At 37.5% G+C, this 26091-nt stretch overlaps 1 protein-coding gene across 1 annotated transcript in view; it reads left to right on the forward strand.

Annotated features, from left to right (window-relative positions):
* GRXCR1 (glutaredoxin and cysteine rich domain containing 1) overlaps window positions 1-23070 on the forward strand; it is a 39254-nt gene extending 16184 nt beyond the window's left edge. Inside the window, exons 2-5 of the mRNA XM_026847040.1 lie at window positions 1373-1407; window positions 11826-12018; window positions 19487-19552; window positions 22798-23070. Of these exons, the coding sequence (XP_026702841.1) occupies window positions 1373-1407; window positions 11826-12018; window positions 19487-19552; window positions 22798-22977 (474 nt within the window). The 3' untranslated portion in view covers window positions 22978-23070. The remainder of the gene's footprint in view (window positions 1-1372; window positions 1408-11825; window positions 12019-19486; window positions 19553-22797) is intronic.
* The last annotated feature ends 3021 nt before the right edge of the window (window positions 23071-26091 follow it).

A 26091-nucleotide genomic window follows, 5' to 3' on the forward strand; every position in this document is an offset into this window, starting at 1 on the left:
TCCTTGGGTGGGCTTCTATCTCATTTTGTCTGATTCATTACATCCTCAGCCTTACTGAAACATAGTAAGTAAGCACTGGCTACTTCTGAGCTGGCACCATGGAAACCTCTAGATCCCAGCCATTCTTGCACCCCACCTGCAGCATGGGCTTGTAATTTTGACTTTATTTAAGTCTCATGAAAAGATAATGGCTGCACTTAAACCAGTCCCTCAATAGTTGCCAAAATGTCAAGTGTGACAATGAAGTACTTTGTCTTGAGAGAATAAAGCAGAAAGCGAGAGGCAGGTTTCTGCATGGTAGCAGTGTTGCAGGAGTACAAATGTCTCCTGGAGGCCTGGGGAAAACTGAGTGTTAAGTCCTGAGAGATGACTTTAACCTTGAAGAAAGATGAAGAGCCATCAGTCTTGTTAGAGGGGAAGGGAAGCTTGGTCTGCAATCTAATCAGTTCTCTGTAGTAAAGAGAAAGAAAAAAAGACTATGGAAACATGAGTTTTCAATTAGAGCTCGAATTCAGAAGGTTTGGCAAAGCCAGATGAATGGGAATGTTTTTTACAATGTACCGCAACAACACCTGCTGGTGACCAACATTAGCAATAATCCTTTTGTCCATTCTTTTGATTACAACTTTAAAATACTTATAATTTAACCACATCTATGGTGAATTTTCTTCCTAACTTTGTTTTAGCCAGAACAACAAATGTCAGCATAATTTTCCACCAGAACTTCAGTTCTGACCACAAGGGAAATTGAAGTTTTGCAAAATTTTTGCAGTTATTACCATTGAAATTTCCTCATCTGTATCTGACTGGCACAGTCCACTTCTTAAGAAGTGGTTTTAAAATTTAATATGGATTTCTAATTAGCATTTGTTTTATGCAAAGACCCAAGAAGCAAATCAGAGAGCTTATATCTCCTGTAACACAACTTTGCAGAAGTATAGGTTTCGATTTCCTGATCCAGCGATTACATCAAACAAAGAGAAATTGTTTACATTGCCACTCAGACTGTTCAGCTGAAAGCTATTTATCAAACAGCAGATAATCAAACATTAGTAAAACTAGCTGGTAACTCTCCTAATAAAACTGCACCTGTAGAAAACAATTACTTCCCTGGTTGGATGTCAGGTCACACCATGCTACAATCCGTCTTTCAACACAGTGTAGGCACAGAGAGGAAATATGGAATAACTCATTGCCAAAGAAAATTCATTGTTAGAACAGGTGCTGGCTGAAGTTTGCATGTTATGCTCTGTATAGGTTAAGGTAGGTATCAAATGTAGTCATATTACAGTAAAACAGCTATGAAAAGAGAAAATTACTTATCAGAAGCAGCAGCATTTCCCCTGAAAATATGAATTTTTTTGCTGGAAAGAAAAATTTTTATAGGTTGGTGTTGTTCATTGTCTCAAAAGAGCCATTTTGCAAATACTGTGTTTATAAGTAATCCCATCACCTTTCCTCTTGTGTAGGAAGTCCTGTTACTCTGAAATGAATTGATGAAGGAAGAGGAGAGTAATAGATGAACAGGTGGTTTGATGAGCAGCATCAGAGCAATTTTTAGCTTTCTTCACTCTCCTCGTTCCTGATCAGTTCGTTTCAGAGCTGACATTACAGTTATTGAACTAACAGATGAAAGAACAAGACCAGATTATGTTGTGGCCCAGTCACTGAAGGCTGAGAAGCAATCAAGCTCTCAGTGAAGACGAAGATCAGTATCATAAAAAGCAAATGTATTTCCCGTGTGGTTTGAGGCCACTTTTCTCACCTGACAAGCAAACACTGTATTTGGTAAAATGCATATGCTGAGAAACTCCCATGGAACTTTATCCAGGTGAATGATCACTGATGTGTGCTTTAGGAATTGTGGTCCATGTGCTAGAAAACCACTCAGTGAAATTTACTTCCGGTCAGAATTCTCAGTGACAAATATTTTCCCTTTACATAGTGTTTTCTAGGAATATTGCTGTTTCATTCACTTTGTATGCCATGTGAATGGCAGAACATTTCCTCCACCATGTTTACTTTTACAGGACTGAATCTTGATTATCCATTTGAACTGACTAAAAAACTCCAAGTGTATCTGTATTGTTAGTCAAGCCAATTGATATAAAATAATAATCCTAGAGTAATGCTTTCCATGGTTTAGAATGGCTGATATACTCAAAGAAACTATAGCAATGGGGCAACACCCAAATCCTGATTTTAAGTGTTACTTAATCCAGGTAATATTTTGCTCCAGAGTCATATTTTGTAGGTGAGATCATAATAAGGCTGAAAGATATCAGGTTTCAACTGTTTATATTGGTGTAAGATCCCATGGCACACTTTGCAAACAAAGGGGGAAGTTATCATATGCCTTGCTGAAACTCAGTTTACATATTTCCTGACTGCTGCCTTAAAATTCCACTGGTAATTTCCTGCTGTAAAAGGCAAAAAACTGAATCTGTATGTCCTAAAAAATAATTGCGTATTATTTTTGCATGGTGATTGTGCTGGTTGATGAAAATTTTCTGAAATCTATTTCTCTGGCTAGTGGTGTTAAGAAAATTGTACTGTCCTGAATTATGTGTCAGATTTTTCTGACATGGATGGAGTCATAAAGATTTTCTTTGTACTGGTAGTGGAAGTTTCAAAGTTACTGGCAGTCCAAAATTATACAGGTCAATTGTAAAAAGATTACCTGCGGAACCATTTTTCTGGCTCTAATATTTTATTGCTACATGCTTTGTGTTTCCTAGAATTGTATTTTTCTTGGTGTCTTTATATGACTGATGAGAGGGGAGGAGGATGATAGCAAATTGAATGACAGATATCTGCAATAAGGAAGGGATTTAAATAACAAAAAAAAAAAAAAAAAAAAAAAAAAAATGCATTTTAAGAACAGTGTAACAGCATTTTTCAATTAACATTGTACTTATATTTCACTTATAAGCAACATTTTAGGCAGTTACATTAATGGATACATGAACAGTATTTGATGAGGAGTATATCATTGGAAGGATTTTCACAATGCACAGGGATTATGTTTGAGGGTTTTGCATGGGAACTGAAACAGGGAAACCACATTTTGGCAATTTGTGATATCTACTGTTTCCAGGACAATATTTTGGCCATTATTACTCCTTGATGTAATAATTTCTTCTACTGTTCTTCCTAAATAGATGCAATTGACTGCTCAAAAAAAAGGTATATGAGAGATAATACTTTGCTGAGATGTGGTTTGATCCTCTAAATGCTTACATTTTATCAGCTATAAAATACATTATTGTGCTGACTATGCAGCATAAGATACTCAAGGGATCAAAAATACCCTACCATTTCTTTTAAGTCACTATATTTCCTTTAAAAAGAAAAAGAAAGATGAGATCAACTAATTTGATGAGGGCTGTAATGTATAGAAGACAGAAACAACTAGTGTAAAGAGCTCAGCTATTGCCTGTTTTGACCGTTGGCCCATATGCTAGACTACCACAAGTAGCTTCGTCGATGTTACAAGACAGTCCAGGCACAACTTGTCCAGCTTCAGGCTTCTTCTGCTGTGTACATGAACAGTTCAAAGAACTGCACAATATAAAAAGGGGGTTGTTGGACACTTCATCAAACAGCTTCTAGTGCTCCATGTAAACTGCTGAGGACAAAACTATTTTCAGTAGCTCTTGCTTTTTTGCCTTCAGTCTTTGTGGATGGTGTGCTTGCACAACAAAGAAATGCTTCTCCTTTCTTAAAAACTTATATAACATATCCGAGGGTCTTCCCAGAGACTATCTCTCTTTTTTCTCTGGGAAGAATTTCTTGGAGATGTCAAATTGGTAAATAGGGAGAGAGAAATAAGGAGTGAGCAAGCAAAAGAGAGAAACAAGCATTATATCAGTGTTGTTTTTTCCTGCGAGAATTGCAGATTAGGTTAGAACTATTCACAGGATTATCCTTTGCTTCTGATTTTCAAAGGTTTCATTTATTCCTATCATATGAAGAATGGTATAAATAAACTAACAAGAAAATACTGATAGACCTTTGAACATTTGATAAATAAAATCCAATAGACATGGACAGATATGAATCTTCTTTTGACTAATTTGAATGCTAATAAATTTTGCCCTGGCTGACTTCCACAGCATTGCTGTGCCTTGTTGAACAGGAACCACTTTTTCCCCAGAGTCAGTGCCACACTTGTATCTGACAGTTTGACTTTAGAAAGTCTATACAAGCAGAGGCATCAGGGTCTAGCAGAGATGATGAACCCTAGGGAGATAACCTGTTCTCTTATCTGAGCTCAGGTCACCTGAGAGCAGGCTGTAGCCTGGTTGTGTGGGTGTATGCCGGATGAACGGTAATAAGGACATGGGGAGGTGAGGTCAGTTGTAGTCTTTGTAGCTTCTGAACCTGGCGATAGCTGAATGCTTACAAAGAGCAGGGAGAGGAAGGGTCATGCCCTGTACTCCTTTGATGTGGTATGGTAAGTAATTTTTCTGCTTTGAAATGAAAACACTTTGACATCCCCTGAACAGCAGTCTGTGCCAGAAGATATGTGGGAAGAGCTGCAGTGCAGAAAAAAGGTATGATGTTTTATTCTATTATTTGAGGAACAGAAAGAGTGAAAACACACATATAGTGTCAGAAGATGGAAAGCCCTTCTTTTGTACTCTTTTTTTTTGTTTGTTTGTTTTTGTTTTTGTTTTATTAGTATTCAGTCAAGTGATTTTAGGATGAAAGGAACAGTATAAATATCATATACAATATTATTATTATTATTATTATTTTTGTTATTCTCATCTGACATTCCCTAAATTGATATATGACCTGAAAAATACAAATGAATTACAGACATATATAAATCCACTATACCAATGTCTTTGGTATAATGACATCCTATATCTATTTTATGTTGCAGTTGAGGATGCCAAACCTAAGGAGGTAAAACTGCTATTTTACAGTCAGCAGTATGTGGCAGGTGTGTAGATAAGAGAGACAACAGTTGCCCAGAAATTAGAAGATCAAAGATTTCAGGTTCTTGCTGGATCACAGCCCTTCTCTGTTATCAGAGTTACCTAGCTCTATGAAACTGAAACAAGAAAAAATGAGATGTTTCATGCTCTATGTTGGGGAACTCAATCAGGCAGAGGACCCTACACTCCTGTACAGCTTTTGGAAATTGGTACATTCCTAGGGCTGTTGTTTGTAGGTGAAGGTGAGTGCCAGAATACAGACAGACAAAACGCATACAAGTTTTTGTGCTTTTAAAAGCTGAGAAAAACAGTGACCTGACCACTTTCTTGGGGAAATCAAAACTAGTATCTGTATTTGGAACTGTCCCAGGCTCGCTGGTTACCTTGTTTAGGAGTGCAGCTCTTAATGCCCTCACTTGTCAACTGGTATTGATAGATATTCCCAGCTTGCTGATGGTTATGAGGTAGATAACTGGTGATATCATTCCACTGTCCCAGGGGGTCACAAACTCCAAGTCCGACAGTTACAGTCCTTGTAATTATCAAAACTGGATCAGAAAGATAGTAGTGGTTTTGAAACAATGTATTTAAGAGAAGGTCAGTACATGTTTAGACTTGAGTATATGACTTGCACTGTTGCTCAAATTTAGTCTCTATTCGACTGAGCTTTACTAAAATACACGGTTTTCTGAATTTAATAAAGTTCAAGTTTTGAATTTTCCTGAATATTGATCTAGTGACAGGTTCTTGAAGACAATGCAAACAGGACTACAGCCTTAACATAATAAAGCACTTAAGAGACTGCTTAAATTTCAATTTAAGAGTGCACTGTGCTTTGCTGTGTGAGGGCCCATGGAGGGTTGGAACTGCAAACAGTGAAGTGGAAGGGAATGTGATTTTGTACCAAGAGTGCACACTGTGGCTGGGGACCACTTGAAATTCCTCCTGTATGCATAAGTAGATCTTACCTACCAAAGAAAAACATTTTACTTTAGTCAGTGAGGTCTGTTTGTTGGAAGAGGCCTTCTGGTTGGCAAATCAGTTCTTCCTGAAAAATGCCATTAAAAGCTTTAATTTGAATGAGGCAACCAACAATGACAGAGAGAAGGGAGTGGTTCATAACTCCATTAACACTGTACTGTGTTGTGATGACAAATATTGCAGTTTTCACTACAACTCAAACCTTCAATCTCCAGCCATCTCATTCAAAGGATGTTGCACATTTTCACCTAAAAAGTGACATGATGAAAAATATACTTTTCATTAAATGCTATACATTTTTGAAAACATGTATGTTCTTATGAAGTGTCACATATTAAAAAATGGAAACATTTTGATGATAACTTTTGGCTTTAAAATAATCTTTCAGAATGTTCATTATTTTTAATATACATTTTGAAAGCCTTCTAAAACTCAAAAGCTGGTAAAAGCTTTTCAGACTTGCAGAAATTAAATGTTTAAATTGAATTATTTTTTTCTGCAGAACCTCTTCAAGAAGAAAGTTGTAGCTATTTTCTTCCCTTCTGTTTCTGAGTGGAAAATAAAAACAAAAAGTCCAGACCAGATTGTTGTCAGAAAATTAGTATTAGACCATAATTCTTCTTGCCACTCAGTTCCTGATACTAATTCAAGCTATAAGCTATGCAATACCACTTATGAAGAGAACATCTTAATTCAAAGCTTCGAGATATGCAAGCATACATAAAAATATATATGTATGCATATATATGCATACGTACATATGTGTGTATATATATATATACACACACACACACACACACACACTCATTTTCTCTTGCTCAACATTTTCTTGAGCTCATGAATGCTGCATTTACTCACTGAAGCAGCTCCGGTGCAGGATTTGTAATGTGCTCTAGATTCCTGCCTCAGCCGACTTAGTGGACAGCAGATACTTCTGCCAGTCTGATAGTATCTAATTACAGAGCCAAGGGTGCATATTTCAGTAGAACACTCCGAGGTGTTGAAAGATGATATCTGGAGACAGAGAAGGGCATATCAGCCATTGATTTAGGTCACAGAAGCAATTCACTACTGCATGAATAACATTAGTTGAATGTTATATCCGAACATAGTAAAAACCTTTACAAATCTCATATGTGATAAAGGTTGGCATTAACATTTTAGCTTTTGCTAAAGTACTATACCAGCCCATAAATCTTAGCTGAAAAATATTCTGCTTTTGCTAGTATACAATTGCTCATGTAACGCATATAATGCAAAGTATAGAGTGGGTTTGGTGGTGTTTGTTTTTTTTTTTATGCCACCACCGAAATAAATTATTTATGGATATGAATGTAAATAGCTATTTTCTCATACCAATGGGTTAAAACATTTATTTATACCTTCTATCCAGAGAGAGGATTAAAATAAAAAAAAATCCCACGACTACTTTTGTAGCGGTGCTGTCACAGTTTTCATTTGCATCCAAATAAAAATGAGGTTGATGTCATGATTATTCCTCTTAATGCTGGGTTTGTCTGTTTACTTGCTTGCAGACATGGTCATATACAAAGATTTTCAAAAAGAAAATTTTACCACTGTTTTATGAGCAATCACTTTATGCCCCAAGGTCCAGCAGTGATCCTTACAAGACAAGAAGAGCATTGGATTAGACCACTTCCCTGGCTCTGAATTTGTCCAGCTCTTTTCTGTGCTGCAAAAATACGTCATGAGTTTCAGTCCAAAGATAAAGAGCCACTCAAAGGCAGCAAGGCAGACATAAAAATGTCATAAAAGATATTAAAGAAAATCTATAGCCTTGGAAAAGAAATTCATGGCAAATATGTTGAAGAAATAATCTAGTATTTTTATTCAGTAACTCATTTTATAAATTCACCTCAGCAATAGGAGTGTAAGTGCTATATGCTCAGACTGGGGGGACTGGCCAGGGCCATGGTAGCTATGGGTCTAGTAAAGAAACATGGACCGTTTTGGCTGTTACTTCAGTTGCGGCTGGATCCAGGAGCCAGGGATAAGATACAGAGACAACCGTGGGAGTTTTATGGCACACATATTTAGCTGTCTTTCAGAAGCACCATGGAAACACCTGTTATACTATATTTTCAGAGCTACAGAGAAGTCTGTTATTATTGTCATGGTAGCTGTCATACAGAAATCATAAATTATCAAACACATATTTTAGGAGTATGATTCCCAAATATTTCATATTTCTGCAGCTCCAGTAACACATAAAGTTATTTTTTAAAAAAACAAAAATATTTTAAAAACTTGGAGATTCACCTATTCTGTAATGTATTTGTTGTTGTACACTTACACTGGCTACCAGGATTTCTTTTTAAAAAAGTTCAGGATGTCATATTTCATTGACCTTCTCTCTGCTTCATCAATTACTTTGTTTTGTTTCATTGTCTGTCTCTTTTTGTCATATTTTTCATGTTTTTGTTTCTACACTTAGTTTCTACTACTCTTCATTTGTCAGTATCCTGACATTTTGGATTTTGGTTTATTGTCTATTTTTGGTTATTTCTGACTTTTCAACCCTTTTTCAGTCTACTGCATCCCTCCATTTTGTTGCTCATCTGCTTGCTCTGTTAAGCCTTTTCTTTTTAATCATCAATTTCTTCCTCTGTTCTGTTGTCTCTTGATGCTAAGCTCACATATTTAGCCTCATGGGATGACATACGTCACGCTTTGCAGAAGATTTAGTTGCAACCATGTCAGATGGATGCCAGTGGGATGGCAGAGTGGTAGGTTTCCCCGTTATACACCAAAGTATAACCAACTACTCATTTGCAAAAGCCCTGATTCACCTGGTAGAGAAGTCTGGGAAAAGACTGAGTCAGGCACAAAATAAGAAAGATCTTTGTTTTTCTCATGTTCAACCATGAACAGGATTGAACTGGTACAAAAATTGCTTTTTCTCTCTAGACAGAAAAAAAAAGGACAGCTGTTCCTGTGTCACAGGGAGTGATGTCTGTACCATAAAGTGATGCAGGCCATGCTACTGCTGTTGCTGCCTACTTGGTGCTCTCAAGAAGAATGCGAGATCTTCAGTCTGATGCAGTAAAACAGATACTGCCTTTGGACACTTAGGGAGATAGTAGCACTGCGCTGTTAAACTAAGAGCTGTAAATAATGTAGAGGATTGTTACTAAAGCAAATTTACTTCCCTCTGAAAGCTTAAATCTCTTTCTTGGCAGTCTTTTTACATGGACACTTTCTCTGAAGCACACTCTTGGCCCATGTGCATTGGGTTTTCCAAATCTGACACAAAAGTTGCCACCTCAGGCCAAATGATTTCCATAAGTTTCAGGTTTCAGTGAGAATCCCACTTACAGGAAGTGTGAGAAAGTGGTCAGTGTGAGTTGCTCCAGATCTCCTGGTTTGTTCATCTGTCCAAATTCCATGACCCAAGTGAAATTTTGTCATGCCCATTAACCAGAGCATTACCTTCAGTTTAAGTTCAGCTAAAATTTCATGTGCATTGGTGAATTATATGAGAAGATTCTACTTTGAAGTTTGTTATGCAAAGTTGTAAAAGTTCATTTTCTAAAATGTCTTTCTATTCATTTGTTTACATTACTTGTCATTTATGATGTTTTTGGTACAGTTCCAACCTAGGAAGGAGAAGCACAGTGTTCAAACGTTATTCTGCTGATTTACTTCAAGAGCATACTCCAGTCACTAAGTATTACAGGCTGTAACCATTGAACTGGGTAGCAAAACAGTAATTAGCATAGATTCTCATTAAGAAAAACCCTCCAAATCTCTAACCGTCTTGACTCCTATTTTTAATTACCAGTGTAGTTTCAGGCAGGTGAAAGGAAGGATTTTCCTGGTATGATAAAGTCCTGCCAAGGACAAGTTCTGTGCATTTATAGCACAGAAAACAAGGTATTTTTACTAAAATTTCCCTACAGAATTATTTAGTCAATGCCCTTGATACTTCTCTGCAAGGCAAACAAGGGTATTTCTTCACTGCCACATTAGGAAAAAATAAAGGAATAAACATAAAAGTGATTGTGTGTACACACCTTCCACTTGATATCTTTCCAGATCACTTTACAACTTTCCATTTTTCCGTCTCTTCAGCTGCTTATTTGTATGCTGTGGGGACACCACAGTCCTGATGTTTCGCTAGATAATGACCGTCTGTATCTATGCTACCAGCCTGTGGTGTCTGGGAACAAACAGCGTTAGATATTAGAGCTATGAAGAAACAAGAATTTCCATCCTGTTGAATAGTTTTGCACTTCAAAATGCATTTTCACTCCAAAGAGGAGGAAACAGAGTATGTGAAATTATCTTTTTAAGGTCTATTTCAAGAACTCCTTTTGGTTACTTCTGAAAAGGGTGAACTCCTCTTCCTTCCAGCAACCCATGTGTGGTTACTAAAATATTTGGTAGTGTTTATGTAGAGTACTTGTTTTTAAGTAGAGGACGAGCTAATCCTCTCACTTGGAATGTGTGAACAATATGCTGGAGAAGAGTCACTGCTGAAGTATCAGTATAACAGATTTTCAACCTAGAAAACAGTATGGAGAAAAGCCCACTTTTTGTAACATTCATTCCTAAAATTGAGCTTCTGACATCTATTCGAAGAGAAATAAATACTGACCTATCACAACATGCATCCTTCCAGGAATGGGAGATGGAAAAACTATTACATTACATATGTTTGCAATTACACTTCCAGTGATCTATAAGTGATCTGTGAAATGCAAATCTTTTTCCTGAGAACTCTTCACCGTAAGTCAAACCTTGTAAACACCTTTCTAAGCAGGATATGATTTTTGCAATGACTTCTTGTTTGCATTTACATAGTAAGATAAATCATGACTTCATTATGTGGCAAAATCTGCAAAGACATCTGCCCAATTTTACAGTTGTGTCTTTACAGTTATTTTATGGTATAGTTCAAAAATTATCTATTCATCCATCAAGGTTCATTTTCCATAGATTGCTACAGTGTGTTACAGGTATCCTTGTTTTTTATTTTCTAACTTGTGTTTTTACTCCTGGAATACTGCTGAAATTATTAAATATATTTTGTTGAATATAATGGATAATTCAAAAAACTTGGAAATGCCTTGAACCTTTTTAAAAAGCTAGGGTTTTAGCTGTTTATCTAAACGTAATATCTTTGCTTAGAGCAATGACTGGAAAATGTACCGCTCCATCTTGGGCAAACTAATCCCTGTAGTATTTACACTCCTTAATTTTTTTCATCCCAGAAAGGGAAGATGCAACATAAGCTTTTACATATGAGGAAGTGGGGTAAAAAGTCAAATCTGAATTGCAGTATGAAAATTTTACAGCCAAGGGAACTGCCTCCCCTAGCTGCAGTGGGCTTTGAATTGGACACTGAATATGTACAAAATGTACTTTTTAATTGTTAGTTGGGCGTTAAGAGTAATTTGATGTGGATCTGCACTAAAAATTAAGGATACATCTGTCCCCTCTGCAGTCACAATCTAGTTCATCATGGAAAGACCTGAAGTATTCTGGGTTAATGTTGGCTCATGGATGTGATGAAGCTTAGCTTAGGCTCCTATCCTTGTTTAAAGGAGGCTGTCAACAACGCCTGAGCTAGTAAGTTGAGACTTAGTCTGGGTACTACCAGACTGTGTGCAAACACGAGTCACTGTTACAACAGAATCAGACATCAACAGAATGGTGATGATTTATTCACATTTGGAAGTCCACCAGTATCTAAAATATATATTTTTTGAAAATGTTTAACTTGTTTCACCATATCTAAAACTCTCCAAAAAAAGTAAAGTTGCACCTTACTTAGATAAATAGTTTAAATTGCCTTAAGTTATCACTCAATCCTTGGAAAATATTAACACCTTAATGTAATGGAACCTTTTTTTTTTTTTTTTTTTTTTTTTTTTTTCTTCGTGTGGTGAGAAACACTTTTGAAAGATGTGAACTGGTTAGAAAGATCTTTCAAAATCATAGAGTTAAATTTGAAGAAAAAAACATTGCTCTGAACAGTGATTATGGAAAAGAACTAGATGAAAGATGCAGGAGGGTCTGCGAACTTCCCTCACTCCCTGTTGTGTTTATCGATGGCCATTATCTTGGGGTAAGTAAAGCATGAACTTATATTTTATTCTGCGGTCTGAAAGAACAGATTAAAATCTTGATGAATAAGAGGCAGAGTTTTTAGAAAATTACTTGCAATGCTTGAATGATGGGAACAATCAAAGACAGATATCCCTTTGTGATATGTGCAGCACAGATCCACACTGATAGGTTTGATCTGAAGATGCAAAAGATAACTGGGGAGAGGCTATCAGGAGGGGAATATGAGTCAGTAATACAGTATAGGTTATCCTGTGTTTCTTTAAAAAGTAGCTTATCTTTGTAGCTGAAACCATGACAATATAGAGAAATTGATTTATTTTTTTTTTCCTGATGGGAACTTGTATGTATGATTGACCCAGGAAGATGAACACACATAGCATAAACCTGTCATTTAATAATATCTCTATTGAATATGAAACTAACGGTTTGGTGTGTCTGACCTTAAACAAAATTTTATATGATGTAGTCTGTATCAGGATCTGTAATCATCTGAACATGAGTTTAGGTACAGGATTTGTTAATAATTTTAGAGAAATCTAGCAATAACAAAGAAAAACAGCCCAACTCTGCCTTGTGCTGCGAAACATAAACTCCAAATGGAAAACTATAATCCAAATCTGTACTGGTACTCTGGGTCTAAAAGCCTGTTGATGTTTGAAATCACTTTTTCATTAAAGCCAGCCAGTACTTTCAAAATATATTTCTCAGCAACTGAAAAAATCAGAGTTTAAAAGAAAAAGATTCTGGAAAGTGGCACAAGGAAAACAGCTTGATTGCTCAGAGAAGGTATTTGTCTCGAGTGGTAAAGAACTAGCAATTAGCACCAACAGTGAGACTGTGATTTATGAAGGCAAACTATATTTGAACACAGTGGGGTTATTGTGTTTGTATTGCTTAACACTTTAATTTTCACAAATGATTTAAGTAATGAAATGAAATGTAATCAACAATCAGGCATAATTGATACTGGGCCTGTATAAACACTTGAGTACCCTTTCTCTCCTTTTGTCCTGTTCCCTTCCCAGATCTCCATGTGCTCTGCACAAGGCAGGCTTCCCTGAGCACTGTAACAAATACATTTGCCGGTGCAGGGCTCGCTTGTGTCAAATCGCCTGTATGCAGAATATTAGCAAACAGTGATTTTTATTTCATAGTAGAGGATGCTTTTATCAAAAACCTGGGTTGGAGAGTTCTCCAGCCATCCAGGAGCAGAAGTACGACATTCAAAAGCTGCTTAAAATTCATCAGGATTCAGACTAGGATTTTCTCACCTAATTATCATGTTAAAAATAAAAGTAGTGAGTTATGACCAATTCCAAGAAAATCTGTCTGTGTGTGATCAATTTGTCCAAAGAATTCAGTTAAGATATGAAATGGTTGAATAAATTATTTGCTCAGCTGTAGCTGAAACCTGGTTACAGTCATTTTGGTGTGATGCATGGCCCATTAATTCCCCGCTGCTTTTTTTTGCTTTTTTTTTTTTTTTTTTTTTCTTATAACAGAGGAGCAACAGTGTAACAAGCAATACAATCTCATTAAAACTGTTTAAGTATTGTATGAGATACTTTGGACAGGTATGGAAAAGAAGAAATGTGAATTAGGAAGCTGGCTGGCTGTGGGAGAGATGAATCTAGCTGTCCAACCACCTGCTGACAGGTAGTCAGCAGGTTTTACCTCCTGTAGGTAAAAAAATGAGGAAAGAATTTGGTGTTCTGGTCTACAGACATTTATTACAGCATGACAACTGCTTTCATATTGTTTAACACAAGAACACAAATGGTATTGATCTGTTAATAACCAAGAAAAAAATCTAATTTGGGGGTGTGTTTTCTTTCTTTTTTTTTTTTTATTAAATTGATGGGGCACACTGTGGTTAAATGGAACAGATTTTAGCTCCAGGAGAGGGTTAGAGCTATTCCATGTAAGTGCAATATTATTTGTGGAGAATTTGCTTTGTGGACAGGGAGCAGTCCAGGAGACATCTGCTCTGCTCATGGGGAGCATCATGGACAGCCAGGATGAAGGCAGCCCTTTGCTCTGCCAGCGTGGGTGCCTCACACCTGTGCTCATGGATGAGGTTTGTCCTCCACTGCTCTCCACTAACCATCATCAGACTGGGGGGGGCACTACTGCTTGCTACAGAATTGCTCTCTAATGTACTTTAGTTGAGATGAACCAGGATGGGAAAACTGAGTTCAGTGCAAGCAGAGCTAACTCAGGCAGTGCGCTGTGACTGCCAACAGGAGCACAGCAGCTGGCAGGGTGATGAGAAAGGAGAGCCCCAGCGTGAATCTGTCCCTTGCACTAGCAAGGGACCTGTGTCCACACACTCTTTGGTAAATGTGGCAGAACCCATTATTTTATGGCAGTTTTTATTTCTCTGTCTTAATATGGCTTCGTAAGAGAGGTTGGCTTCACTCATTTAGGACGAGAAATAAGGAGGGGGGCACTTTGCATATTGGGAAGGTCTGACAATGAAGTATTCACCCCCCAGCTATGTCAATGCCTGGTGGATGTGGTACCTTAAGAAGACTGCATCAGTGACCCTAAAGGCAGTAAGTTGGCCGGAACCTGTGCTGGGCTTGTGTTTCATTAAAATATGACAGAACTATTTACAGCATTTGGTCTTGTTGGTAACTGGATATTTCTATAATGCCTTTTATGATAATTATCTTCTGATATGCAAATGCAACACAGAAATCCAGAAGCCTGGTGTGTCAGTAAATTAATCCTGCGATATTTTTTTTTCTCTCTCTTTTTAAAATTTTGAATATTTATTTCCTGGCAAATCCCTCCCTGAAGGAGATTGCATGTAGTAATACAAAGGAGAATCTATATTGAGGCACACACCTTTCAATGAGTCATAAGGAGAAAAAAAAATCCCCAATCCCTAATTAAAATACGAACAGTTTTGAAAGGGGACAAGATTATTTTTTATGAGATAAATGTAACAAAAGCACCAGAACACAGCATATGTGCATCTGTATACAGTATCCAAGCATTTCAGAAGCACAGAGAAGGTTGTTAGGGCACTGCAGGCTGTGTGGATAAATCTTCACGGTGCTGTGGAATTTATCATTGCCTGCACAGGGGAAATGAAACAAACCTGCGACTTGGGCAGAAGCAATAGGAAAAAAAAAATCATATTTAGCCCCTGTCAGGTAAAGTCCTGTGTGTTACAGTACAGCAGGTTTTTTAATCTTCTCATTTTTTTTCACGATTGAATGATTGTATTTCTTGACACACACTGTCTGAATATCAGTCTGTCAGGAAATTGCAGGTTCTTTCTGCAGCATGCTCTTTACCAGCTGATCTAATCCCTCCTTTTCACCTGAGGCTGCCACCATCTGAAATGGAACTATGCCATCTGCTGGGACACCAAAGCAGTATAAGAAATGTTTTCCAAAAAACAGCCACATGGAAAAAGACCTGGAGGATTCATTTACTCTTTTCCAAAGGCACTCAGGATTGTTAGAGGTTTATGTTATGCAGAGACCCACTCTGCTGGAAAAGGGATGCACATAGAAAAAAAGGCAAATAGAGTCATCCTTAGTAAACATATTAGCTCACTGTGTAATAGTTTAAAAATACATTTATTTTATTTTTCAGTTTAAATACATGATTGAATTCCAGTATTCACTTGCCATACAAACTTAATTGAAACTTTTTCAAATATGTGAATTTAATATATTTTTTTTTCTGAAGAAACTGTTTCCTATTTAGTTTTCCCATCTGTAATGAATCCATAACAGAATGAGATTTACAGTAAAATTATTTTGACTCATTGGTTATGATTATTTCCCGAGACTGATGAGGCTATTTTTGTAACTGACTTTTAGAAAATCCTTGTGTAACATTTTTTGTTACACAAGAATTTAGTTTCCTTTATGCTGCTTTCCAGTGGCATATGTGATTAGTAGCTCTCAACTGTGTCCATATTTTGTCGAAGAAAACACATTCTCCTGGCATTGACTTGATGAGGTGGATATGAGTGACTCTGTGGCAGTAAAACTAAGATGTAATTATTGCATCAATCATCTAACTTGTTTCCTCTATCCATTCCCACTTGTTTCCTCCACTTTTGCAGTTTAACATTTCAGGAACAGCAGGGTTCAATTAATATGATAGCTCTTTACACATCTGTCCTTCAGTTCTTTACATATCAAATCCAACTTTTCTGGTGCTGGTACTATACTGCAGTGTCAATTTTCTCCGTTTATGGGCAGATTTCCAGGCATTTATTCATACCCCTTGCGTGTCTGCTGCCAAGGGACACCTCGTTATGAGAAGTGCAGTGTTGCAGGCTGAAGAGCACGTGAACTCTGGGCAAAGATGGGTATGTACTGCCTGTCTCCTCAGTAAATTTCAGTGAAAAAACATGGCAGGTCCAGTAGTGGTAGGGCATGTGATTGCATTCTGCTGCCTTAGCAAGATGCCTCACCCATATACTTACGATAGTAAAATTTTGTTTCTAAGGAAATAAGGGATGTAACTTTTCAGCACAGCAAATGTGTCCGCAAGAGAGATGTTGCAGTGCTGGGAGTAATTTTTCTCTGTATTTAAGGAAGGATATGGAAGAGAGGCTGCTTCCCAAAATCAGCAGCTATTCTAGTACAGCCAAATGCAGAGCTGTATATCCATGTGTGTTCCTTGATGAAAAATGACAATGTGAAAATATTAATGGATTACATCCAAGACAGGTGAGCAACAGACTGGTTTAATTAAAATTAGTTCTGCAATCAGTGGGACAACACCTGAAATATGTTAATTTCTGGATATTCTCGTAAGAAAATTGGGAAAGTATTTTGGAGAATGAAAATGGTCTAGAAAACCTGTTGAGTGATTTAGCCACAGCAACCCCTAGGGCCCTCCAACATGGTAGAGAGCTATTGACATTAGTAGATAAAGGATTCACAGGCTGGTGCTTTGAAATTTAACTGGTGAACAAAATTGATAACTCACTTCTCCTTGCTGCTTCTGTAAATGTTATATCCACTGTCCCTCATGTTCATTAGGTGAGTCTTAGGAGGAACAGACTCTTTAATGTTTCACATCCCCTTGTGTGTACTTGTGTACTGAGCACAGTCTAGGAAGAAAAAGAAAGGCATCACTTTCTGGTCAGAAAGCAGCTATTGGTCTTATTTAACAGCTGGTTTAATTGTTCTATTAATTACAGACTCTGTGTGTTAAGATTAATAGATCCAAGGGAAGGTTAACCTCTGCAAAGTATCTTTTATTCAAATTTCACTTGAGGCAGCTATTAATCAGAAAGACACGCTGAAACCCTTAAAAACATTGATAGCCATTTGGACGTTTGGTTTTTAATTTTAAAACTGTAGTAATGAGGCTTTCCGCTTCAAAAGTAACACAGCTGGCTGACTGAATGTCATCTGAAATATAAATCCTTTAAAATATGAATCTATAATGGGAAACCTGTCAGACTTTTAATTACACTGCTGTAAAAGCCAGTCAGCATTATCATGTAGCATTACTGTAACATGGAGCAGAAGTCACAAGAATGCTTTTGCCAGCTGTTACTGCAGAGAAGAGATCCTTTCCTAAAAAGGGGCAAATCAGGGTTTCCCCTAGCTTAGGGAATTTGCAGTGCTGCAATTACACCAATAAAGCCGCAAATCCTTAATGTCTGCATCAGATGGGCAGCGCAAGCTTTGTCTTAAGCCACTGCAGTGTATTCAGGCCCAGAGCTAATACTCGATGGACTGCCCTGGCAAACCCTCTCTTTGTTGTGCCAATCACTCCTATTGCTCGTTCTGTGTGAAAGCAGAGTAAGATTAGAGGGCAAGCATGAAATGGGCTGACAGACTGCTAAAAGCTGCTCTGCTGGGGATACAGAGAGCCTAATGCGTATGTCGAAGCTGGTATACTCTGTGCCCATGATCTATAACGGATTTCAATAGAAGAGTCAGCACAAGTAAGGCTAGCCAATCTGAGTCTCCTGTCATCTTCTGTGACTAATTAACCACAACGAATTACCTTGTAGATACTTCTCTTTTTTAAAAAAAAGTCTCTTTGAAAGTGTAGCACTGTAAGAGTAATGTTCACTAGAAAAGTGGCACTCATCCACCAAAATGTTAATATTTTGCTTTTTAACTGAAATAAAAATCATCAAAGTCAAAAGTGCTTCATTTTGTACAAAGTCAGAGCAAAATGACATTCTGCAGGGAAACTAACTTCAGTAGGGTGTCATACAAAATCCGTGGCAGTGTTTTGGTAGCCCTTAGCTGGCTTTCGGGCAACACACGTGTGTCCTCTGCAGTCCCCAGCAAGGCACTGTGAATGGTTGGACACTAACATGTACATTAGCGATCCACATGTGTTCCCTGTGCTCCCTAGCACCCTTTCTAGTACCTCTCAGTAACAGGGAGAGGGGTGCTGTGGTCTGCTCAAAGCAATGGCACATCCGAGCCATGTGCCAGCTTTCCACCACACCTCAGCCATGTACCAGCATCCCACTGTACTTCAGCCCTCTGCCAGCATCCCAGCCCACCTGCCGGCTCATGCTGGAAGCAAACCCAAAGATGAAATTTAACAGTCTGGTCATGCAGGGACTAGCAAACTGGGGAGCACAATGGCATGAACCCACCACCCAATCTAGATGTGGCCAATTGTCCTTAGCAGCAGGTAAGGGCTGTGCAGTTCCCTCCATCTGGGACTCAGTTGCCTCACCTTATGTCTGTTTCGTGTGATCCACTGATTTAAAGTGTCTGCAAGTGTTTGGTAATATTTAGTATTCAGTGAATTTATACATGAAGTATAAGCATTCAAATGTGGCTGTCTGATTAGAAGAAAAGGGAAAAAACCAGTCATATCATCTTTGACTCTTTGTCTGCCATAATCTCTTAACATTTACTTTCAGGAGGAAAAAAGTTACTTCAGTACCTCCTCGGTTCAGATCACAGAACCCCTCAGAGACTTAATGTACTCAGACTAAACTATTATTATTCATTGTTGTGTCTGACTTTAACGTTGTTACAGTATTTTCATTACCCTTTTTCTCCTTGTGTTATACATTAGGCCTATTATCTTTTAATTCAATGCTCAACTGCCAGAATATTTGAAATACAATTTCCTCCTCTCATTTTGCTGCATTCTCTAATGTGTTATATATTTATATAATTGTATTTTTTGATACAGAAACTAGACATTTTTTATTCTGTCAGGAAACATACCCTATAAAACAAAGGGAACGCTATCAGAATTTCCAAACTGTGTCACCTTTTACAATGTGATATGACACCTCATACTGAACTTCAGGCACTACTATCAGAACTGTGATTAGATTCTCCTCTCCTTCGAGCTTTCCTAAGGTTGACCTAATTACGAAATACTTAATGTGAGTCAAATTTGTCCTCAGACTGTTTAAAGTTCCAAGACCAAATCTTCTAATCATCTCTGTTTTTTCATGCTAAACTGGCTGAACTTTTTCTTCTTCTTCTTACTAATAGGGTGCTGAGAAAATTTTACTAATGAATGAATCTGGGGAACTGCAGGATCTCTTAACGAAAATTGAGGTAACTATTTTTACAAATAAATATAAGGAATGTATACTGAATATTTGTAATTGAGTAGATTTTCTTTTTTTACCGGTTCCTTTTCTTCTGTTATAAACTGGTTATCCCAAATGCTTTTTTTGTTTGTTTGTTTGTTTTTTTCTCTTTGAATGATTGATATCATAATATCACAGTCCATTACATTTGAGAAAATGTGAATGGTAATAACATCAGACCAAAATGTCCATCTCTATTCTCTCTTGATTCTGCCACAGCAGGAAAGGCAAGTAATTTTCCCTTTCCCATACCTTTTGACATCATCTTTGGCAATTTAACCTTTACCATACCCTGTGGGAGTCAGGCCTCTTGTGTGGATGCCACTCCACTTCCCTGTGTACTACATTGAATGCACTGGCAACCTGCACATCTGCATTCTGGCTAGACCTAAAGCCGGGCATTTACAAAATCTGGGCAAATTCTGGAAGTTTCCAATAACACCAATTTGCACAAATTTCAAATTACAGGTTATCATGCCTTTCTCCAGCTCTTAGTTTGCCTTGTCCATTGAAGTTCTCTGGGGCAAGTTTGACTTTTATTGTGAACAGTTGATGCATGCTCCCTGAGGACTCTTGACGTGTGGGTCTCTTCCCACAGCTTTGCTGTAAGTTAGGATCTCTACTGGATGTCACTTTTCTGATGGTCTTGTGCTATTGGCTGCTCAAGTCATTTTCTCTTTCCCTTTGGATAGCTTGCAACAAAGAACATTTTGGGGAGACGTGTGTCATAATATCTAATGGGTTATATGGATAGCCATGTCCTTAGAAAATTAATGTACTGCTCTTAATTATCTTGTTATTTTGAAATCACCCCTAACCAAATTAAGATAACATATAAGCTTCAGAAGTGTCTAACATCAACATTAAAAATAGGTAATGAGAATATGATATTTGTAAAAGACACTGATGAAAGAACAAAAGAAAGCTACATCTAGTTGATTTAACCCAAAGGTTTTTCTTTCCCTGCATTTAGCCAAACTACAACATATGCTTTCGTAACGTGCTCTCAGTAACTCCTTGTATGCCGCACACCTTTGAGTTTATCATAAAATGAGCATCTCTTTTTGTGAAACATGTTGGTTTCTTATATCCAGTCTCCTTCTTGAACTCCCCCAAAAGTTCCAGTCAGGCTGAGCCCAAGGGTTGTTCACCTCTGTCTTATTCAGGAGGGAGATTTATCCCTATCCAGTAAATAATGAACTGCCTTGTCCCTTTGCAGTGTAGGTGGTACCTTATGCATTTGTTCGGCCTGTTCCTTAACTCAGCAAAATGTTCATTTTTTAGCTCATCAAACTTTTCCTTGTCTAATGACTCAGTGTATATATTTCTGTATAAAATGCAGAAGAACCTGTTGGCCATAATGAACCATATCGAATAGCTAACCAGAAACTATTAAACAAAAGTATACATATGATTAAATCATGCAGCATTCTTGCCTGACTAGAAAGGTTAACTAATACACCTCCTTAACATTTTTCATTACTTAATGAATTGTCCCCAAATCCTGCTTTGGTGGGTCCTATAACGTTATTGCCTGTCCCAATGTGTGTCCTAATCTTCAGACAGAGACCACATTTACAAGACAAACAATGCCAGACTACAGCAGACTAATACCTGCTTACAGAATACAATCACTGCTCCACTGCTTGTTTGTTTGTTTGTTTGTTTGTTTTTGTTTCAAAATTATTTGCTACAATTGCAAGGGGCAGGCAGGTTTCCTCATGACTGAAGATGCAGAAAGTATTTACACAGTCAACCATTCAAGAAGGAAATGACCATTGTTCAAGGAACTGAGCTAAAGCAATTTTGAATTTGTTTTTTGTTAGTTCTCTTAACTACATGGAAAGGTAGTTATTTACAAACCTAACAAGCAATAATTAATGTAAAGATAAAAAATATTATTATTTTAAATTTTTGAGATTATTTGCAAGAACATCCAAGGAAGTAAACCGCCAACATTAATTGTGGAAGGTGTGGGCACTCCTGAGATAAAAAGAATTCTAATTTTACATTAAATACTTCCAAACATTGTCCCCGGAGAAGTTAATAGTAGTAGGAGTTGTTTGCCTGGTGAATAAGAACGACAAGTTTATGAGCTACAGGACAAAAGAAAAAAAAGCCTTTTTTTGCATGTTCATCAGAGTTGTCAGTAGATGAATGCTATTATTAATGGTTTTACAGAAATCTCTTCAGTTTTCTTGATGAATCCACAAGGACTGTGTTATCTGTACATATTTTAGTATACTCTGGTAATGATTTGTGACTAATTTTTTAGTGGTGCATAATTCCTCAGACTAACACTAGTAGGAATTGTATGGATTTTGTTCTTCCTTTGTAACTAAATCTGTAAAGTCTTTACTCAACAGTGCAATGTTAAAGCCGCATGTCTGTGTTGTGGTAAGCACCCAATGCGGTATATCTTTCATTTGTCTGATATAGAACTTCAAGGCAATCATTAAACAAACTAGCAACATTTCAGCAAGTGAAACTTAAAAATATCTTTGAAATATCTTCTTGTGTTCTTTATTGTCTTTAATCCAATACAAAATAGAGTAAAATTATTGTTTTACTCAGGAATTAGGAGAACTGAGGTAATCCAAGCCTTGCTCACAGCAATTTTGTCCAGTTATAACTGGTGAATATTGATGATCTTTCTTCTTTATATTAAAGCTTCAGCATTCTACACCACTTACTTCCTGAAGCACTACTTGTCAGAAGCTATGAATTGCTTTTTGATATGATCAGCTCTAACTGTAATAGGAGCAATATGTTCAGCATGAACATGCAAATGTTAAAAGTCATAGTATTTTAACATAGAAAATATAACGTCAACATAAATTGCCTGGAGTTTAGATTCAATCAATTGCAATACCTCCTAGAATTGATCTAGACCTAAACTACATCAGAGTAATGTATGCAAGCTCTCCTATAGCTAGCTATTTTGTCAAGTATAAACACAAGCTACTAAGGTATAATGTGACTGATGAATGTTCAGTGAGCTTCTCTGACCGTTGCATGTGGATCTGACCACAGGAAAAGGCAGATGTGCTGATCTTCCATGGTGATATACCTTGGGATGGAGTGGTGGGTATTGCTTCCAATGGGAACAAGAATGTGTATTTTTAGCTGTCCTGGAGCCTTCATTGTCCTAGAGCTTATGGTGGTTGATGAGGTAACATTTTTGTCTTTCTCACATTCTTCTTTGAGCAGAGAGTCCAGCATCCTCATGAGTGCCTCTCTTGTGGGGGCTTTGGTTTCCTGCCGTGCTCAGCGTGCCATGGAAGCAAGATGTCTGTGTTTCGGAACTGCTTTACGGACTCATTCAAAGCCCTCAAGTGTACTGCTTGCAATGAGAATGGGCTACAGCGCTGCAGGAGCTGTGCAGGCTAAGAACGGCATCTCCGCATGTACAAACTGATTTTATGGTACTGCACCAGTTTGTAATATGATTTTTTAAAATTAATCTGTTTATGCAATTCAGTCAATAAACATCCATTTGTAGTATACTACTGCTGGTTTGATCGTTTGAGCTGTTTAAATTTAGGTCACTAACCATATCATGAACTCTGAAATATACTTTTTTCTTTATAGAGAGATTTGTAGTGTGCAGAACTTACTGTATTATCAGCCCTTTGGATGTGGTCTTCCCTTTTTCTACAGGGGATCATCAGCAATAGTATAGGTTTCTGAGACATGCTCTCAAGATTACAGCAAAATTAAATTTAATCTTCAGATTAATGAGTAGCTGCTGTTTTCAAGATCAGTGAGAATAAAAATTTTGTGATGTGGACTAGCCTAAGACTATTCCACTTAACACTTCCCTGAAAGTTCACTATGGCTGGATTCTCGCCTGAATTCTAAGTGGCAAGAGAAGAACAGAAACATTTCTTAAAAGTCCCTTGAATCAGCTTTCTCTTTTAGTACTGCTTTGTGTTTCGTACTAAAGTAATGTTGTTAGACAAAGTTACTTAAACATTTAACATAGTTGGTGTTGATAACCATTGCTGTACTATCTGAGCTTCATGATACTACATATCACAGTAGATCTTATAGTGATCAAACGAGAACACCAGATAGATAGCTTTATAAATGGCATATAGAGTAACTGAGGATGATTTGTAGCTTCGTAAATATTGTGGTTTGACGGCTGGCCTGGTGCAAGTGTTTTAGGGCATCTATTTTCTCCTGGAGGGCCACTGGTCTATGGTCAGACAACTCCAGCACTGTATACATGTTTGTCATTTTTGGTGGGTTTTCCCAACACAAACACAAGATAATTAGTCAGTGAATAGTCTGAACAGACTGTGGAGTCTCCACATTGAACATGTTCCAGTTTGGAGGTGCATTGGCATTCATGCACTTCCACAGAGTACTTTTTACCATGGTACTTTAGTGGATCACCCCCTTCTGCTTACATTGACATGGCACATCTTCTTCCCATTTCTGCTGTCAGGATTAGTGTAAACAATAAAGAAGTTTAGCAGCTTGTTGAAACTAGTGCTGTCTAGAAAATATTTCCATGGCAGGCATTTCAACCTGCCCAAACTGCTTAGCAAATGTTAAGCCATGTCACTTTTTGCTCTTTGCCTCATTCCTTGTAAAGCTGTGCTAAGTGGCGTTTAGGTAAGTGAAGGTGGTTTTACTAGATGTTGCTTATTCTGCTGAGGGACCCCATTTTCCTTCCCTCTTCTCCATACAACCTTCCTTAATTTGTCTGTGATGGGAAACTATCAGTGTTTTGGGCACAGCACAGCTGTGATATAAAGCAGGATAGCTATAGCTGCACAAAGCACTGCTTGCAAAAAAGCCCCTTCTGGTAACGTTTGTGTTTCCTGATGCCTTATTTCCCTCACCTGAATTCCACTTGCTAGATCTAGACGTGGTAGATGGTGGTGAGGAGTTGGACAGGTTGGGCTAACATCTTTTTGAACATTTAAATCTAAGGGGTTTATGCATATTCTATGAGATATTGAATGTGCAGACCTGAATGTACTTTAAAGATCCTACTGCTTCTACAGCATCTACAGTGAGATTCAGAGAGAGTGCATAACTTCTGCATAACACAAGAGGGATTAAATTTTATACAGAGGCCATCCACAATGCTTAGCAGCACCACAGCTATAAAATTCTGAATTATAGATGTGCTTAACTCAATACTACATGTGTAAGAAGAAAAGAAAGAAAATACAGTTCCCTTCTTTCATTTAATACTGTCATGTAACCTCCATTTCTAATACTGCAGTCCAGACTGGTTTGATAAGAAACGAAATGTAGCAGAAAGCAGAATACCAATGCTTAGAATGTAAATTTCTGATGCATGAAAACTTTTTGTAGTTGTTAACATGCTACAGCTCTAGGGCTTGAGCACATTCACAGTAGTGAATACGCACTTAAGATGGCATAAGCAAATTCATCCTTAAGGGAAATTACTATTGAAGAAAATGTGAGTGTATTTGTGATACTGTAATTCCTCAGTCTTTACTCTTGAAATGACATTTTGCTTGATGAGATAGTCCATATCACCATTCTTCCAGCGAAGCACTATGTGGTGAAATTACAATAACTCTTCAGAGTATGTTAAACATTTTTAGTGAAAACGTTTTAGTGAAATTCAAAATGTTCTTTATTGATTTGGAGTAAGGGTTTGAAGCTAGTTTTCCCACCTCTCAAGCAGTCAGAAAATTATTTCTCTTCAGAATGAGACAAATACACTAAATGCAGTTTCTTTCCTGATTTGTCTCCAGGGGCCATGCAGGAAACCTTGTCCTAGCCAAGGCACCACCCTCCTAATAGAGACACTTAACTCCTACAAGGAAAGATGAGGCAAAACATCCTCAGTTTTCTTTTTGAAGGAGAAATGATGAAAGGAAAAGGTCACATTCTGTAGAAATTTTTTTTTCAGAGGGTTTTTATGGGAGGCTAGAAGATAACAAAACACAGAACATGTAGCGCTTACAAATAGAGCATTCTTCAGGCACAATATATTTTTTTCAAGAAACCTATGACAAATCCCAGTACTAGAAAAGTTACTTTCTCCTTTGTCATCAGCTGAATTACCAGCTTTATCTCTTCAGCTGTATTTTTCTTGTAACAGTCTGCATGAAAAACAAAACAAACCCAATTTTTTTTTTCAAGATTATGTTTTTACTGCATGGTTTACCACCTTTGTTACAGTTTTGGGTCTGGCTTCTCAGCTTGCTCCAACCATCCTAGAACTACTGAAGGTGACAGAATGACAACTAAGGCAAATCCAGATCCAAGTATGTAAAGATCCAAGGATATGTTCTTTGGCTGGCAGCTCAGAATATTAAGATATATGAGAGCAAGTATGGGGGAGCAAGGTAATCCTTAGGTTGTCTGCTTTGCAAAATAATATTTTTGGTCCTGAGAAAGAGAACTGTGGGGTGTTCTCAGTCTTGTAGCTCGCAGCATGCTTTCCAGTCAGCTATGTATTCCCTGTGCTGTGGCTTAGCTTTACCAGTATTCACATCCTAGGACATGACA

Source organism: Athene cunicularia (assembly GCF_003259725.1).
Source record: "Athene cunicularia isolate RWA chromosome 4 unlocalized genomic scaffold, athCun1 chr4_part1, whole genome shotgun sequence".
NCBI lineage: Eukaryota > Metazoa > Chordata > Aves > Strigiformes > Strigidae > Athene > Athene cunicularia.